The sequence below is a fragment of the Pristis pectinata genome, chromosome 31 (assembly GCF_009764475.1).
Source record: "Pristis pectinata isolate sPriPec2 chromosome 31, sPriPec2.1.pri, whole genome shotgun sequence".
NCBI lineage: Eukaryota > Metazoa > Chordata > Chondrichthyes > Rhinopristiformes > Pristidae > Pristis > Pristis pectinata.
The window spans coordinates 6,012,498-6,031,330 of NC_067435.1; the positions used below are offsets into that span (position 1 = coordinate 6,012,498).

The 18,833-nt window shown below is 47.2% G+C and overlaps 1 protein-coding gene across 5 annotated transcripts in view; it reads right to left on the minus strand.

Moving 5' to 3' along the window:
- The window catches only part of LOC127585020 (adhesion G protein-coupled receptor E1-like), a 54,939-nt gene that overhangs the window by 8,443 nt on the left and 27,663 nt on the right, over window positions 1-18,833 (minus strand). For all 5 annotated transcript variants that reach the window (XM_052042136.1, XM_052042138.1, XM_052042139.1 and 2 more), the window contains 10 exons: window positions 17,529-17,660; window positions 16,062-16,147; window positions 13,819-13,905; window positions 11,692-11,866; window positions 9,593-9,712; window positions 8,675-8,856; window positions 7,284-7,457; window positions 5,154-5,345; window positions 3,334-3,569; window positions 2,481-2,547 (listed from right to left, as the gene is read on the minus strand). In XM_052042136.1, coding sequence (XP_051898096.1) covers window positions 2,481-2,547; window positions 3,334-3,569; window positions 5,154-5,345; window positions 7,284-7,457; window positions 8,675-8,856; window positions 9,593-9,712; window positions 11,692-11,866; window positions 13,819-13,905; window positions 16,062-16,147; window positions 17,529-17,660 — 1,451 coding nt within the window. The remainder of the gene's footprint in view (window positions 1-2,480; window positions 2,548-3,333; window positions 3,570-5,153; window positions 5,346-7,283; window positions 7,458-8,674; window positions 8,857-9,592; window positions 9,713-11,691; window positions 11,867-13,818; window positions 13,906-16,061; window positions 16,148-17,528; window positions 17,661-18,833) is intronic.

Consider the following 18,833-nt stretch of genomic DNA (forward strand, 5'->3'; position numbering starts at 1 on the left):
GGACTGGGATTTCCGCAGGATCCAGATGCATTGGGAGAAGCCAGGAGAAGAATTAACTAGGAATTGTTCACCCTTGACCACTACAGATGAGTCCGTGCCAGAAGACTGGGGGGACTGTTCCCCACTTTCACTGCCTCTTTCCTCCATCCAGCCCTGAATCACAGACCCTGTGCCTCTCAACCTGCCTACTCTGTTTTAATGCTCCTCTTAAATGTGCAAACAGTTGTACCATCATGTTGTAGCCATTACAGAGACTTGGTAGGGAGAAGGGCAGGACTGGCTGCTCAATGTTCCAGGACTCAGATATTTCATAGATGATTGAGTGGGATGTACATGAGGTGGGGGAGTTGACTATTGATCAGGGAGAACATCAGAGCAGCACTTGGAGACGATATCCTGGAGGATTCTTCTCCTGAGGCAATATGGGTAGTGCTCAAAAATAAGAAAGGTGCAATCACTCTGATGGGGTTATACTGTAGGCCTCCCAATACCCAGCAGGACAGCGAAGAACAGATATGCAGGCAGATTATGGAAAGGTGTAAAAGCAACAGGGTAGTTGTAATGGGTGACTTTAATTTCCCCAATATTCACTCGGACGTCCTTGGTCACAAAGGCATAGATGGGGCAGAATTTGTTAGGTGCATCCAAGAAAGTTTCTTGACACTGTATGTAGATGGTCCAGCCAGGGGAGTGGCCATACTAGAACTTGTTTTCTTTAAATGGGCATGGCCAGGTGATGAGAGTTTCAGTGGGGGAACATGTTGAGAATAGTGATCACAATTCCATAAGTTTTCAGATAGTTAAGGATAAGATGTTGGGGAAGGTGCAAAATTAGGGTAAGGCTATTTACAACAGTATTAGGCAGGAACTGGGGAGAGTAGATTGGGGGCAGCTGTTGTTGGTTAAGTCCACATGTAACATGTGGCAAGCAATTAAAGGCTGGTCAGAATTCAGGACCGACATGCTCCTGTGAGGAACAAAGGCAATGATCAGGAACCTTAGATGACAAAAGATGTTGCAAATTTAGTCAAAAAGAAGAAAGCATATGTAAGGTTTAGGAATCTGAAATCGGACAGGGACAGGAGGAACATAAAGGAAGCAGGAGAGCAACAGAGAATCAGGAGGGCTAAAAGGGGCCACAAAATGTTCTTGAATTAAAGAGAATCCCAAAGCATTTTATATTAAAAACAAGAGGGTAATTAGGGAAAGGGTAGGATCACTCAAGGACAAAGGAAGGAATTTGTGCCTGGAGGGATAGGTAATAAACCAATATTTCATATCGGTATTCACCAAGGAGAAGGGCGTGGAGGATAGCAAGGTCAGAGAGAGGAACGCTGATATCAAGGAGGAGGAGGTGTTGGGTCTCTTGAAGAGTATTAGGACGGATATTTTCCAAGGACCTGATGGGATCCATTTCAGGCCATTGAGAGAAGCAAGAAAGGAGATTGCTGGGGCCTTGACGGAGATCATTGTATCCTCTTTAGCCACATGGGAGGTCACAAAGGACTGGAGAAAAGCCAATATTGTTCCTTTGTTTAAGAAGGGCAACAGGGTTAAACCAGGAAATTATAGGCCGGTAAACCTTACATGAGTGGTATGGAAATTATGTGCAAAGATTTTTAGGGATAGCATCTATTCACATTATAGAAAAACATGGTTGTGTGGGGGAGGTCATGTCTTACAAACTTGACTGAAGTTTTGAGGAGGTGGTGAAGATGTTTGATTAAGGATTGGGCCGTGGATATTGAAAACATGGACTTTAGAAAACGTTTGACAAGGTCCCTCATGGTAGGCTAATCCAGAAGATTAAGGCACATGGAGACTTGGTAGATTGGCTTCAAAATTTAAATGTCCATGAAAGACATGGAGACAGAGTGTAGTAGTGGAGGGGTGTTATTCTGGCTGGAGGTCTGTGACCAGTGGTGTTCCGCAGTGATGGGACCTCTATTGTTCGTGATATAAATATATATAAAACACAGGGTTGGGGTTGAGGGGGCACTGACTCAGGGTCAGGATTGAAGGCAACAGCTCGGGGCTGGGCAGGGTTCAAAGGCCAACTCTCAGGTCAGAGGTGTGATTGACACACACCTGAGGCACAAGTTCATCAACAATATGCATCAAATGTGTCTACCGTTCACAGTGTCAGACACACGAACATGGAGAGGACGTTAATCGTTCTCACATTCCCTGAGTGATGTCTGAGGGGATGTTACACAGGACCCAGTCCCTCAGCGGGGGCACAACCCTAGACTGTGGTCCTTCCCCACAGAGGAGTGGCTGGACTGAGCTTCAGTGCGTCCCCCAAGCTCATCCTTCTCAACACTGGGGACGGAGACAACCCAGCGATACCTGGTCTTTGTGAGCCCCGGGTCTGCGGACAGCAGGACGCAGAGACACACAGGGGCCCGAAAGTGAATCACCCAAGGAGTGAGAACCCCGGTCGGGAACGGCCACAGAGCAGAAAGAAACGAGAAGCTTACCACAATCACGACACAGACCGGGCCCTGGAAACTCCAGTTAAACCCAAACTTGTGGTTCAGCCAACAGCTGTGAAGGTGAAAGAGTTTCGTCACTGAGTGGCAGTCGGATCGTGGAATACTCTTGAAATGTCGGTAGTGCTACAATGCAGGAAAATGGCGGGCAATTTCTGCACAGCAAGATCCCAAAAAGCAGCAGTGTGCTGATGACAAATCAATGCCATTGGTTATGGGGTGAGCGTTGACCTGAAGGTGGGGGAGAACTGCCCTTGCTCTTCATTGAAACAGTATTGTGGGATCTGTTCTGTCCGTCTGAGACGACAGGCAGAACATTGCCCTGATATCTCACCCACTGACAGCACCACTGACAGTGTGGCACTTCCTCAGCTCTGCACTGCAGCCTGTCTTCCAGTCCCCAGAGTGAGGCTGCTGTCCTAACATGGGGAGGACGGAGCCACTTAGCACAGGGCGGAGTCGAGAGGGATGGTTACCGAGGGAACCACCCTGCCCTCCTCCCCACCCAATAGAATAAACAAGAAACAGTTTCTGTAGGCAGGAGGGGTGGTGCCTGGAGCGGATATTTAAAACAATTACAAAAAGACCCACAGGGGTTCAGTAGAAGATCTCAAGCATTGACTTGTGGTGCGTGGGATTGTGCTGTGCAGAGAGGCAGCAGATGCAGACTGGGCATGTGTGAGAGAACAAGATGCAGGGGTAGGGGGATAAGGAGGGGGCAATGGGACTGATGGGATTGGGCTGCTGGGAGCCAGCATGGACTGATGGACCAAATGGCCTCTTTCTGTGTCGTAGTAAGTTATATCATTCTATGACATTTCCTTATCGTTAAAATACTCACTGATCTTTTGTTCCATATCCTCTGGGATATATTGCTGCCGAGATAATTACTATCACAGCAGGAACGGCGTAACCGGAAATGTACAGATATCTTCGTTTGATGATGTGTGTACGGGTATAATTTGTGACGGTCAGGTGTCTGGACATGATGAAAAGCTGCAGACTATCCAGGAACATCCAGCTGAAGACGGAGAGGAAGAAGTAATGCAAACACCCTGCTACCAGACCACACACCACCTGAAGAAAGTGGAGACACAATGGTCAATGGGCAGCACCGGGCAAAGGCAGCGTTCAGTCAGAGACAGGGACATTCAGAGTCGGGTCAGAGACACACGGACGGCTCCAGACAAGTGGACAGAAACAGGGAGAGAAACACACAGAAACGCAGCTAAAGACATTGACATAGACACACGGACAAAAGCAAACAGAAAGACAATCGGAAGCACAATCAGAAACAGACTGATGACAGAAGCAGAAACACACAGACAGAAACACAGCAAAGATACTGGTAGAGACAAACAGAAACAAGCACACAAGTATCTACATTAGGTGCTGCCTCCAGAAGGCAACATCCATCATCAAAGATCCCCACCATCCGGGCCGTGCCATCTTCTTGCAGCTGCCATCGGGCAGGAGGTACAGAAGCCTGAAGTCTCACACCACCAGGTTCAGGAACAGCTACTTCCCTTCAACCATTCAGTTCCTGAACCAACCGTCACAATCCCAATCACTACCTCAGTATATTGACACCATGACCACTTTGCACAACAGTGGATTATTTTTTTGTTCTTACTGTTTTCTTTCTTGTATTATTTTGTTAAGATTGTTAAGATATATTTACCAGTCACACGTACATCAAAACACACAGTGAAATACATCTTTTTGTGTAGAGTGTTCTGGGGGCAGCCCGCAGGTGTTGCCACACTTATTGTGCCAACAGAGCACGCCCACAACTTCCTAACCCATACACCTTTGGAATGTGGGAGGAAACCAGAGCATCCAGAGGAAACCCATGCAGACACAGGGAGAACGTAGAAACTCCTTACGGACAGCGGCCGGAATTGAACCTGGGTCGCTGGCGCTGTAGAGCATTACGCTAACCGCTGCACTACCGTGTCTGTTTATTTATCTTCTTCTTGTGAATGTTGTGCCTCTAATGCTCTGTGCCAGTGATGCTGCTGCAAGTAGGTTTTTCATTGCACCTGCGCACACATGGACTTGTGCAGGTGACAGTAAACTTGACTTTGACACAAGTACACACCACACACAGTGGAAGACATAATGCCCAAACACATAAAGGGACACAGTGATGATATACACGGACAATAACTTATAAATGATTTCAAATGCAGACATAAAATTTGGATAACATGGGTAACCTTGACAAAGTGTCTTGTTCCAGCACCAGATCTGCAGAGTGGGATTACGTCACTTCATCTGCAGTAAGATGGAGGCTCAGCGACAGGTGTAACCCACTGCTCCCCAAGGTGAATGTTGACGGGGAGGGTTGGGATGTCCTTTGAGGTCATTGGGCAGGAGGGCAGAGTGGGAGAAAGGGCAGCGTTCAGCGGTGGAGGGAGCGTGGGCAGACTCCAGTGCCCGGAGGCATTGGCCACCGATGGAAGGAGGATGGGATTAAAAGGATGGCACGCTCTTCATGATGGGCTGATGGAAGAAGAGGACACCAGAGGAGAGCAGGGCGAGAGCATGGTGCTGAGCTCCCACAACACCCATGGGAAGGCCGCATGTGCTGCCGAATTTGGCCTGAATGCAGGTTCAGAGGCCGTCGGAGAACGAGAGGCTGCAACTTGGATTTCTTACCGGATGTTTAATCTGCATTCCTATCAGGAAGATGAACTGTGCCAGGAAGAGGGTGAGACTCAGGTGCTTGTGGACAGTGGTGTTGGCATTCTGGATGGATGTGCAGTTGATGAATATGGCGATGGAGGCGGCGAGACACAGCAGGGAGATGGTGAGGCCGATGTAGGTGATCACATCCAAGTGCCCTCCGTACTGCAGCAAACACAAAGTGGGGAACCACGTTCAGGTGACGGCTGTGATGGAGTCGCCAGGGACGGCATGAGATACAATTACATCAAGTTCACACCAACAGGATGTCCGCCCCCTCCGGTCTTGTGTCAGTGATTCTGTTCCAGACACGGCTCCTGCCTCCCCTCTTCATCCCATCCCATCAATGCACCCTTCCACCCCCTTCCCTCTTATCAGCCGTCCCTTAACCACCTCTGCTCTTTGCTTCAAGTCCTCCAAGTGGATTGAAGTTTCCTGTCTCCACCATCCCCCGGGTGAATTTCCTACTGAAGTCCCCACTAGGTACATTGACCACCCCCTTGTACTGAGTGTCTCTGGATCTGGTCTCTCCCACTGGACGGCAGGACACGGGACCAGGAAGTAGAACTTTGGGAAGCAGAGGGAGCACCAGCCAGGTTAAGCAGTGGAGAAACTGATCCTGTGTGCCGGCATTAAACAGACAACAGCAAATGAGCAGCTCGTTCAAAACTCCGGGCTTATCTTTGCTGTTGTTGGTTCTGATAATGCGAAGTGATGTTTGGTAAGGAAAACAAGAAAACATCCCACTTTGAAATAGCGCCATGCAATCGTCTATATCGAACGGAGAGGACTGATTGGGCATAAAGTCAGAAACCACTGGAAACTCTCAGCAGGTCGGGCAGCATCTGCAGAGAGAGAAACTGCTTCTGGTTCAGCTCCAGGACCCTTCATGAGATTTATTTAGACTTTATTTCCCTGATGTTCCAGAGCCCTAAGCCTCAAGTCTCTGTTATTCTTGAACCCTGGACCTCAACTGTCTAATGTTCCAGAATTCTGTAAGACTCCTGGTGTCCTGATGATCTGCGTCCTGACCCCTTGTGGCCTAGAACACTGGGCACTGACTCCCTTGTGTTCTGGAACTTTGGGCCTTGGTTCCCTGATGTCCTGGAACTCTGAGTCACGACTCCCTGGTGTTATAGAACTCTAGATCCTGACTGTTTGGGATCTCTGATCCCAGTCCTTTACTCTCGAACTTTGGTACCACTAATACTGGTATGACCTACACTGTGAATGGTGGGGTCCTCGGGTGTGTAGAGGAACAGGAAGACTTTGATGTACAAGTCAAAGTGTCCCTGAAGGCAGCATAAAAAGGTAGATAAGGCAGTGAAGAAGGCATCTGGGATACGTGTCTGCATTAGCCGGGGAATAGAATAGAAGAGCAGACAGGATATGGTACAACTTTATATAACGTTGCTTAGACCACAGCTGCAGTCTTGTAGGGCGAGTTGCTAACCTGTTCCCTGAAGCTGTGGCTACACAACTTCCTGAGAAATGGTGACAAAGAGACTCCTCTAACGTGCTTTGTGTTAATATCTGGTGATTATCCCATCTCCTTCCACACGACGGGACGGACAACATTGCACTGGAGAGGGTGAAGAGGAGATTGACCAGGATGTGGCCGAGGATGGAATGTTTCAGTTATGGGGGGAGACTGGATAGGCTGGATTTGTTTTCTTTGGAGCAGAGGAGGCTGAGGGGTCACGACTGAGATTATGAGGACATAGAGTAGATACTGTGAAACTTTACATCACAGCAGAGGTGTCTAAAACCAGACGGCATAGGTTTAGGGGAAGGGGTGGGAGGTTTGAAGGGATTTGAGGAAGATTTTTTTCACCCAGAGGGTGGCTGGAATCTGGGACACACTGCCTGAGGGGGTGGTAGAGGCAGGTATATCACTACATTTCAGAAATACCTAGAGGAGGATTTGAATCGCCAATGTATAGAAGGCCACAGAAGAAGAGGTAGTGTAGATGACCCTTGATGGTCAGCAGGGACATGGTGGGCTGAAGGGTCTGTTTCCATGCTGTGTGTCTCTTTCACTCTGACTCTCTGCATTTACCCCTTTTTGTCTGACCACAGTTTTTCTATTGAATGACCTCCTACCTCGATCTTAACTGGTGCCATTAACACAGCGAAGCTTGTCAGATGGTCACATTGGCAGGTTACGTGGGTCTGATTGTAAACAATCGGTTTACAACCCTCAGGGGACCAGACATTTCCCTCTTTGGTTTTCCTCCAAAAGACACATTCTGGCTCCTTCATCTTGTTTTCCATTTCCTGTGCCAGAGAAGAACAAACTCCGAACCATCATTGAAAACTTTTTATAACAAGTTAAATATTCACACTTCCCCAAGTAGTGTTAACACAGAAAACATTACATCTGCCCCAATCCCATGGTTACAGCAATTCAGGATTATCACCTGCAGGTGGGAAACGAGTCACAGAATCACATTTAACACAACAGAAGGAATACCATTCCGACCAATCCCACGACACTGTCCCATCAAACAGCCCCAGGACAGGCGACATTGGTTAGATACAAAGTGAAGCTCCCTCTACATTGTCCCATGAAACAGTCCTGGGGAGGGACAGTCAGGGTAGATGGAGAGTGAAGCTCCTTCTACAATATCCCTTCAAATGTGCCCGGTGCAGAGCAATACTTCCCACACTGCAGTAACGGGGACTTTCCTTTCTGTGAAATGGCAGTTGTACACTGTAACTACAGCTGCATAACAACCTGAGAAACAGTGACAAAGGGACTCCTCTTCTGATGTGTCTCATCAGCAATCTCTAACCACTCTCCCATCTCCCTCAGATGTGGGATCTCCAGTTCTCGTATCAGGCCCCCTTGTACTGTTGCTGAATAACTGTGACTGGAGAGTCCAGCATCAACTGACCTGAAGTGGCTCAAACCCAGTTTCCATAGAAATGTTACACCTGAACCCAGCATCAGTACCTCGCCCAACCTCCCGACCTTCACACTCAGGAACAGTAAGTCTGCAGGGCTCAGGGTTAACCAGGATTATATTGCCACCCAGACCTACCCCCAGGGCATGTTGACTTTCCAGCAGTAAATCACCAAAAGCAAAAGTTCTTGCTGATCATCTCTCTCTTCAGTCAAGAGTGGAATCTGAACTGATCCTTTCACCTAACCACAATTATGACAATAGATGGTGCAAATTCCCCACAGGTCCGGCAGGATCTGTAGAGATGAAAAGTTAACTTTGTTCCTCGGCCCACAGATGCTCTCTGACCTGCTGAGTGTTTCTAGCATTTTCTGTTGCCATTTCAGCATCTGCACAGTTTGTTTTTCTTTCATCGGGTTGCCCAGTGGTTCTGGAAGGCACCAGGCAATTTCTTGGATCCAGTTTTGGTCCATGCTTTGCAAATGTGGGCAGAAGTTGCTTAATTCCAAGTTCAGAAGCTATTTCCCATTTGTACCTTGGGGGGACCTTATTTTCCTTTGGGAAACACCACACGTCTTATGTACAAACCTGGTTGAATTTCAGAGTGACATTGACCATTTCCTTCAGCTTCGAGCTGACTGCTTTGTTGCTGATCGTGGCAGAGACCACCTTGGAGTTTAATGGGACAGTTTCCTGCTGGTCTCTTTCAATCTCTTTGTTCAACAGGGATTCCATGTCGTTGAATACAAGTAAGGAAACAGCCACAAATTCTGTGGAGATAATAGTTCAACCATTGGTGAATATAGAGAAATATCATCTGAAACACTCCAGCAAGTGGACATAAAGGCAGGTCTACACCACGTGGCACCCATTCCTTGGGGCTTTGTAGGGTGGCTCTGAACATTGAAACCAGCTATAAGTGGCAGTGGATTGGGAGATCATCCAGCGGGCTGCTCTGTCCTCGATGGTGCCAAGTTACTCTGAGTGTTGTTGGAGCTGCATTGATCCAGACAAGTGGAGGGTAATCTATCACATTCCTGACTCTGTCTTGGGGATGCTAAAAATTTGGAGGTTCACAGAAGATGGTGCCTTTCCTCACTAGGAGATAATGACCAGATATTCTGAATTTAGCAAATCTCAGTCAGTATGAAATCTGCAAGTCACACACTCAGGTCTCTCAGATTAATACAGAACTGAGTCCGTTCAATACCATAAATTGTAACGTGATGTTGGAACAAACATGGATTAAAACCTATGGTTAAGCATTTCTCATATTGAACTACGTTTGGCTTGTACTCAAGGTAGAATTGCCTTCACTGAGACTTACACAATAAGGGCATGTTCTGACGGAGGGGAACACAGATTGATACCACAGAGTAATGGTCCAAACAGGCAAGAACTTGGGCAAAGTAGAACAGCTCCGTGGCATGTCTGTAAACCCCAACCCCTGAGCCAACACACTCTTATGCAGTGTATGCAAGGATGGAAAAGGGACAGGAAATTTACCGGTGTTATTTCCTCCAGCGATTGTTCCCCAGAAGATCTCCATGGAATTATTCTGAGCTTCTACTTTCACCAATTCGTTCGCACTCATATTTTTCCCTCCAGGCACCTTGACCTTAAGAACTATGAGGAAAGGGAAGACCCTGTGAAGCATTTGTGGCAAAACGAATGTCCTCTCTCTCCCTGCCTCGGCTGATAACCTTTTGGTCAATGGTTCTCTGTAAAGTCTTGTTCAGGCGTTCTGGGAATTCTATCTGATTGATAGAATTTGTGAATGAGCTTTGTTGGGTTGAGTTAGCTTATTGGAGCAAGAGAACATAATTAGTCTCAACACCTGTGGAACTGGGAAAAAAATACATACCTGCTCTTCACTGTCTGGTAGCTCTGATCAAAAGTAGGTAAAGTGGTGAATTCTGGCTGAAGTGTGATAGTTCCCCGGGTCTAATAGCTGACCAGCACTTGTTAGCCATGACTCAGGTCGTGATCTTGCCTCTGAGCCAGAAGGCAGTGAACAGTCCCACTTCCATATCCTGAGCACAGAACCTAGGCTGACTTTTCCTGTCTCTGGTGCTTTTCCCAACTTCAGAACATCCTGATAGATGGGACTTTTGTTGTGGAATTTCTACAAAAGATGGTCCAGCTATATTGTGTTTGGTTACAATTGCAAAGGAAAGCTGTGGCTGAGGGAGAGTGTAGAAGAGATTTAGTGGTAGGATCCAGTCGATGAGGAACATCAGTTCCAAGGACAGACCAGAGAAGGTGGCATTGTTCTTCTTTAGCAGGGAAGGTTCAGAGATAATTTGATAAAAGTCTTCAAGATTATCAATGGTCTGGACAGAGTTACTGAAGAGAAAGTATTTCCATTGTAAGAAGGGTTGAGAACCAACAAACACAGATTGAAAGGTGACTGCTACAGAACTAGGGGTGCCATGAGGAAAAGCCTCTTCACACAGTGAGTGATCACGGAACTCAGTACGTTGACGGGCGGTGGAAGCATTTCATCCCGAGCTTTCAAACGGGAAACTGCACAAAGAGCTGAGAGAGGAAATAAGTACATGGCTATCGGGAAACACAGGGGATGAGCAGACTGGATTGTTTTTGTAGAGAGCTGGCATGAGTTCAATGGGCTGAATGGCCTTTTGCACAACAAGGCTTCTATGATACTACCTCAGAGAAGGACATTTGCAGAGAGTGAGGTCATACACACAGAAGTTAAATAAATGATTATATAATCTGGGTTAGGGTTTGGGGATAAATTTTGTCCAGGACACTCGGTGTGATTCACCTGCTCTTCTCTGACGTAGTGCCATTTGTCTCTTGTATTCCCACTGACAGGGCAGACGACATAATGTCGCATGCAAAACGAGGCACCTCTGACAGTGCAGCACTCCCTCAGCACTGCACTGGATGGGAGGCTAGATGTTGTACTCAACTGGCAGCAGTGTGAGTGAGAACAGGGAGAATGGGGGCATGGTTAGTTTTTGGGGGTGTTGGAACCACACAGGCGAGCAACAGCCTCTTTGAACAATCACTTCTGCAGTCCAAGGAAACAGGAACCCTGGCTGACAGTGATCTCCTTATCTAACTTCCTGGTGAGATGTGGCAACCTGTGCAAAACGTGAGACCTGGCGCTCACCATCTACGACGCACCATGTTTCAGCACGTCCTTCCAATGCAGCCTCAGGAAGTCTGAAATAAAAACTGAAAATGCTGGTAAATTCTGCAGCTCAGGGGAACTTGCGGAAAGCAAAACGGTTACCCTCTTCAACATGAAACATTAACTGTTTCTCCACAGATGCTGCCTGGCCTGCTGAGTGTTTCCAGCTTTCTTTTTTGTCCCATATTTCCTGCAGTTTCATTGATTTTTAACCTTCATAAATATTAAATAGATATTTATATCAAGAGCCAATATGTTCATCAATTCATCTGCTGACATTCAACAGCAAATGATGCACAGGAACTTCAGGCTCAAAGCTGATTATTATTGAGAAAGTAAACTCCATGTTGCCTTTCCTTAACTTGAAACCCGTTTCACAGACTCGTTAACTAGCAACAAGGACCTTTGCTCCAGTGGTGAATATTTTCAGTGCATTGTACTTTACCGAAAGAGTCTGTTTTTATAGTCTCTTCTGTTGAATTGGGTAGAGTCAGAGCAATCGCCATTGCCATGTTCTCCAGGAGGTCCAACGTGGCCGTTGCTACCTTCAGCCTTTCAGCGGTCTTCATGGTGTCCAGCCTCGAGCTATTAAGAATGTTGTTTACAAACGCCGTCATTACCTACAGGTGGAAAGGAACACTTCATAAACTGCAAAGCAAAACACTGCAGATGCTGGAAGTCGGAAATAAAATAGAAACTGCTGGTTTTCTGATGAAGGTTCATTGAGCAAGAATGTTAACTCTGCTACTCTCTCCACAGATGCTGCCTGACCTGCTGAGTGTTTCCAGCATTTTCTGTTTCCTCTTCCTCCAGTTCTGTGGAAGGGTCACTGAGCAGAGAAGTTAACTGGTTTCTCTTTCCACAGATGCTGCTTGACTGTCTGAGTTTTTCCAGTGTTTTTTGCTTTAGTTTCAGATTCCAGCATCTGCAGTTTTATTAGGTTTCCACAACTGTTGAATTCCCAGTGGCTACTCTTCCAGGTGAGCCTACCTCGAAGAAGTTCTCCCCTTTCTGAAGGGATTTCTGTTCTTATTACTGCTTCATCAGTTGTTGAATCTTTCTCCACACATTCATTTTTTCCTCCTCTTCTCCAATTCCTTTTCTCTCTCCCTTCACTGTTTCCACCTTTTCCTCTCTTTCTCTATCACCTTTTCTTTCTAAGCTCCCATTTTCTCATCCTCTCTTTCTCCATCTCATTTCGGCTCCTTTCCCCTTTTCCCCCATTCTCTGGTGACTGCCCCACTCCAGACACAGTGTGGGCAACAGCAAGGAGCTTTGTCCCATAAAACTGGCATTTCCAAACCTGTGCTGCTCTGGATATGGATGCACCTTCGGCAGCACCACACAAAATGCTGGTGGAACTCAGCGGGTCGGGTGGCATCTATGGAGGGAAATGGACAGTCAGATTTCGGGTTGAGACCCTTCATCAGGACTGGGAAATCTTCTGTGATTCTGCGATGTGGATGCATCTTCAGCTGACACCCAAGTCTATCCACATCTGGTGTCTGCTCTAGGACACCTGTATCTCCAGCACATCTGATCAACAGCCCATGTTACAGGGGGGCAGAGATACGTGCCACAGCAGGCTGGTGGATGAGAAACCCTCACCTGACAACTTGAAGAGCTGTGACCTACAGGGCTATGGTGCCAGTGCTGGGATCTGGGATTAGGTTGAATTAGCACAGATACTATGGGCTGAATGGCCTCCATTTGTGTTGTGAATTTCCAGTGATTCCATGAGAAAGATGCTTCAAGAACATACCACCATTCAGTAAAACCCACGTGACCTAACTCCATCTGATGACTTTTCCCGATTCCCTTTACAATCTTCAGTTAACAAAATCTATCCATCTCGGGTTTAAAATGAACCCTTGAAACAGCGTCAACTGCTGTTTTGAGAAGAGAGTTCTGAATTTGCACCACTCTCTGGGTGCAGAAGTCTTTGCAAATTTCCCTCCTGAAAGGCCTGGCTCTAATTTTTAGACTCTGTCCTCCAGTCCTGGACTTTCCTGCCCCCTCCTCACCCCCTCCACTGTCCTATGCTCCCTCCCTTTTCATGTGCTCCTCTCCATCTACTCAGTTTTCTGTAATGTCCTGAAAGCAACAACTCAGCTTTTAGGTTCTGGCACATTAAGAGTGCCCCTAAACACTCATTGAACACAATGAGTATTCTCTCTTTCTGACAATGAATTCAAGATTGCCCTTCTGGGTGAGAAAAAATTCTATTCAACTCCCCTGCAAACCTTCTACCAATTACATTATATCCATTGTTACCGACCTTTCTGTTAAGGTGAAAATACTTTTCTACCTCTATCTAGTCGCGCCTCTCCTCAATGCCAACTGTTCCATGGAAGCCAACTTTGACAATCATTCCTCAGTCCAATCGTCCTTGTAAATATCACCTTTACTCTCTCCACCTTAGAAGCACGACACATGCGGGCTGCCCCCACAACACTCAACACAAAAAATGCATTTCACTGTGTGTTTCGATGAACATATGACTAATAAAGATATCTTATTTATCTCTGATCTTTTACCCCAAGATAAAATTGTGGAGCTTGTAATTCCTTACCTTGGTATCATTTTTCCCACTGAAATTCTGACAGACTTTATCACGGTAGCAATCAGCTAACTTCAGCATATCCTTTGCAGAATTTAACTGGGTGATAGAACAAGACAACAGTTCAATATACTGGACCAACCAACCAGAGAAATTAATAGCCAAAAGGAACAAGCAGTCTGCAAAAAAGGTGTTGTGAATCAACTTCTTAATGTCTGAAAGTAAAGGCTCCAAAACTACTTGGATTTACAGGTGTCTCTCATATCGCGTCTGATGGCAACTCCTACTGGAGCTCACGGGATCAACGAGAGGACACCTCTGAACATGGAAAGGCAGGAAGGAATTTCTGTAAATAGGGCTTGCCTTTATCCAATGCCTTTCATGGTCTCAGAGCATTCCAATGTGCTCTATAGGGTCTGGTAGAACTGTGGTACAGTTCTTGGCCTGATAATCTAGAGGCCTGGACTAATGATCAGCTGATCAATTCAAATTGAATCATAAAGTCAGACAGTGCAGAAACAGGCCCTTCAGCCCACTGAGTCTGTGCAGACCATCGAACACCTATTTATCCTTTTTATTCATTCTACATTATGATGGAGGTGTTTAAGAGGCTCTTAGATAGGCACATGAATGTGCAGAGAATGGAGGGATATGGATATTGTGTAGGCAGAAAGGATTAGTTTAGTTAGCTGTTTAATTACTAGTTTAATTAGTTCGGCACAACATCGTGGGTTGAAGGGCCTGTTCTTGTGCTGTTCTGTTTTATGTTCTAAATCCATCAATGTCCCCCATATTCTACCCCTCACCTACACACTAGGGGCAATTTACAGCAGGCAATTAACCTACCAACCTGCACGTCTTTAGGATGTGGGAGGAAACCGGAGCACCCAGGGGAAACCCCCGCAGTCACAGAGAAAACATGCAGACCCCACATAGACAGCACCGGAGGTCAGACTCAAACCCACGTCACCAGAGGTACGAGGCAGCAACTTTACCAGCTGCTCCGCTGGGCTGCCCCGATTAATCCGGGTAATCTGTCCGATACCCTGACATCTCATTTTTCAGAAATCCCTGCTGGTTCAGTGCCCGGCTGACTGGTGACTCCGGAATGTGGGTGGAGAGCGCAAGCGGGGAGAGTGTCCGGGGCCGGGGTTCCGGAGTGCAGCCGGGTCCGGACTGTGGGGGACGTGCGGCCGGAGACGGGATTAGGGTCAGGAGTATGGGAAAATTTGTGGCCGGAGTGGTGTCTTTATATTTCCCGCTCCCTTTAGTCTCAACAGGTTCACTGGTAAATTTATTAACCTACCATCTAACACAGGGAGAAAATGAAATAAAAGTGTGTTTGGGTATTAACGAGTAACATCCAGAAAATCTGCTAGTTGGGCACCACCAAAGTCTCAAGCACATCAGATTATTTCTCTGTTACTGTTTTAAACACTTTACAAACCTGTCCAGTTCTCCACTCTCTCCTTGAGGAAGAAAATCTCTTGTTCTGTGTCATTCTGGCTCACATTGACTCAAAGCCCAAGCACCATGGTCAACTCCAAGCTAGTCCAGAGTCAGAACAATGGAGATATACAGAGATACAACATGGAATCAGGCCCTTCAGCCCATCAAGTGTGTGCCCACTATCAGTCACCCATTTGCACTAATCCTGCATTAATCCATTTATTTTGTTCGCTCCACATTCCCAACCACACCCCTCACCACTCATCTACAACACTCGGGGCAAGTTACAGCAGCCAATCATCCTACAGACCTGCACATATTTGGAATGTGGGAGGAAACCGGAACACACAGAGGAAACTCACGCAGTCACAGGGAGAGCATGCAAGCTCCAAGTAGGCAGCGCCCGAGGTCAGGATTGAACCTGTGACCCTGGTGTGGCTCTGTTCATAATCAAAGACCAATAGGGATGGGTAACAAGTGTCTGCCTTGCAACCAACACCCACATGTGGAGACTGAAGTTGAGCACTCTGAACCTGCGGTCACTGATCCAATGTAAACAACAGCAGGCTGATGTTGGGCAGAATGTCCTCACCAACGCCGCGGAGACAATGTGGTTAATATGGCGGGTGAGGAGAAGACACAAATGTAGAAGAGGGTGAGAGGACTGAAATAGGGAGAGTGGGACCATCGAGTGAGGAGTCTGCTTGCAGGAATACAGTCCAATAGATCCACATCTGGGGATAAAGGAAGTTAAGTTTGTGTCTTGGAGAGACCGAGTGGGTGAACATCAGAGGCAGTTCACATACCTGCTGTGAGTTCCATGAATGATTCGGATCGCACTGCAACATTGTGGAATTCTGCTTTTCAGAGCCGGGACAGTCAAGCGGATCCACTGGAATAAAAATGACATTAAAAGCGACGTGTGTGCCCACCTGTAAACTCCACCAGCTGCCGACCTGATGTCCACTGATCAGGCAGGGAAGATCTGACCTTTGCACCTCATCCATAACTCCAAGCTGATGCACTCCCACAGTGTGGAGCGTCAGACTCGGATACACCGTGCCTGTGACTTGACGCCACAATTCCCTGACCCACAGGAGAGACTGGGAATACCTCACCCAAGCCCACGTCTGCTGGCACCTGAAGGAGCCGGTATGATGGCGGGCATTGCGATGGTTCCTCAGCTGTAATGTTGGCACGAACCACACTAATGGGGCAACATTGGCAATGGGCCTCGCTGTTGGTTTGGGAGGGACAACTTGTAGACATCTCCACAACCATGAAGCTACTTAAATATGTTGATGAGCAAGTACATCAGGAAGCACCCTTGATGTAAAGTTATTTGAAAGGGCTGCTGTGGGATCCTTCAATGCCACAACTGACAAGGAGCTTAATTTAGTTCTCTCCTTTATAAATTAGTCAGTTGTCTGCCCTCCTCCATCTCCGCAATCCTGCTGTTTGCTCCCTGCTCACCTCTCCACAGCTCCCAGGCACCGACCTAACACCTTCCTTCCTGAATTGACCTGAGGACTGCAGCCAGACAGCTGAACATCATTGAGTGAGCTGCCTGTGGCCCAGGGCAGAGTCTCAGGTCGAGGGCACTGGGGTGACGAAGAATTTTTCACTCTGAGGGCTGTGGATCTCTGGAATTCGGGAAGCTGTGGCCCCTCAGTCGACTGCGTATATTCAAGGTCGACCTTGATAATTCTTTGGACACCAAAGGTGCTGGGGATTGGGCAGGGAAGTGGAGTTGAGGGTGGGGGGAGGGGGTTGGGGGGATATTATTACTGACCCTGTAGAATGGTGGAGCACATGGTTTAACCCCTACTCCTATATTCTTCTTACAGCATATTGTTCACAAGCCTGAGACGCAGAGCTCATCCTGCACCAAGAGTTCAGGGCCAACAGCAGTCTGGAACTCATTTAGACTCTGCTAAGTGTAGTTCAGTCCCCCGCACTGACCCAGCCCCAACCTCACTCCCCACCGGGCCCTGCACACCCCAAAGTATCCCCTTCACAGTCAATGAAAATCAAAAACCTGCAGATGCTGGAAATCTGAAACCGAAACAGAAATCGCTGGAAACACTCAGCAGGTCAGGCAGCAACTGTGGAGAGAGAGACAGAGTTGATGTTTTATGTTGAAGACCCTTCAATAAAACTTAAAACACCAACTCTTTTTCTTTCCACGGGTTCTGCCTGACTTGTTTAGTGTTTCCAGCATCTTCTGTTTATATTCCTTCAACAGCAGCTCTCAGTGCTAATTCTGCTTTTACCTCTACAGGCCTGGTGAGTGTCTCCCGGTGCTGGGGGATGTCCTGCTTCACAGACACAGTAAAAACTCCCAAAGGTGTTGCGACAAGTCGTGTCGATGGGGCACACGGTTTCATTCGCACATTCATCCACATCTGTCGCAGAGAGGAACAGAGGTACAAATATTAACAGCGCGGATGACAAGGAGCGACAGACTGTGACTGGAAAGTGAGTGCTGCTGGACCCCTGTTGCTCAGAATCTACATCTGCCTCCAGTTATCTTACCCCAGGTTATTAACCACTGTCTGCGTGGACTCCCCTGGACTTCGCACCAGGGAGGCACGGTGGTGAATCCAGCTCCGGCATCCCAGGGGTTCAGACCGATCTCTGGTGCTCTCAGGGGTTTGCACGTTCTCCCTGGGACCACATGGGTTTCCCTGGGTGGTCCGGTTTCCTCCCACATCCCAAAGACTTGCGGGTTGGTGGGTTAACTGACTGCTGTAAATCGCCCCAGTGTAGGTGAGAGGTAGAATCAGTGTGGAGTTGATGGGAACGCAGTAATAATTGGTCACAGGGAAAATTAGTCAGGAATGGGATTGTTCTGTGAACCACCAGGATTGTTCAGTGAGCCAGCAGTGACTCTGAGCCAGCTGAATGGCCTTCAGTACTGGAGGGCAATGTGTAACTCCTTGTTGGAATTATTTGTGACTATGTCCTAGGGGGATTGTTTGCTTGTGCTGTTGGGGATATGGCAGTGGGGTGGGAATCCAGGAAGAAAGACAGAGAGAAGCAAAGGAGAGACCAGAGCAAAAGCTAGAAAAGAGAAAAGTAAGAATGGAGTGCAGAACAGTCAAACGTAAAGGATGCAAAAGTTACTGGATTCTAAAAGGACAATAAGTGCAAGGGCACTTTATCTGAATACCCATAGCATTCGAAACAAGGTCGGTGAACTTGTGACTATGTTTCTGTAATGGTCACTGAATCACACCCCTTCGTGCAACAGCAACGTGGTTGCAGGGTGGAGATGAGTGGGAATTAAATATCCAAGGGTATCAGGTAATATGGAAGGACAGGCAGGAAGGTAAGGGAGGTGGGGTAGTGCTCTTAATTAAGGATGAGTTCAGGGCGATAGTGAGAGACGATATAAGATCTGAGGAGCAGAACATTCGGTCCATCTGGGTAGAGATGAGGAATGGTAAAGGGAAAAAAAAATCACTGGTGGGAGTTGCCTACAGGCCACTGAATAAAAACATTACAGTGGCACAGGCAATAAACCAAGGAATATTTGATGCATGTAAGAATGGAACAACAGTTGTCATGGGAGACTT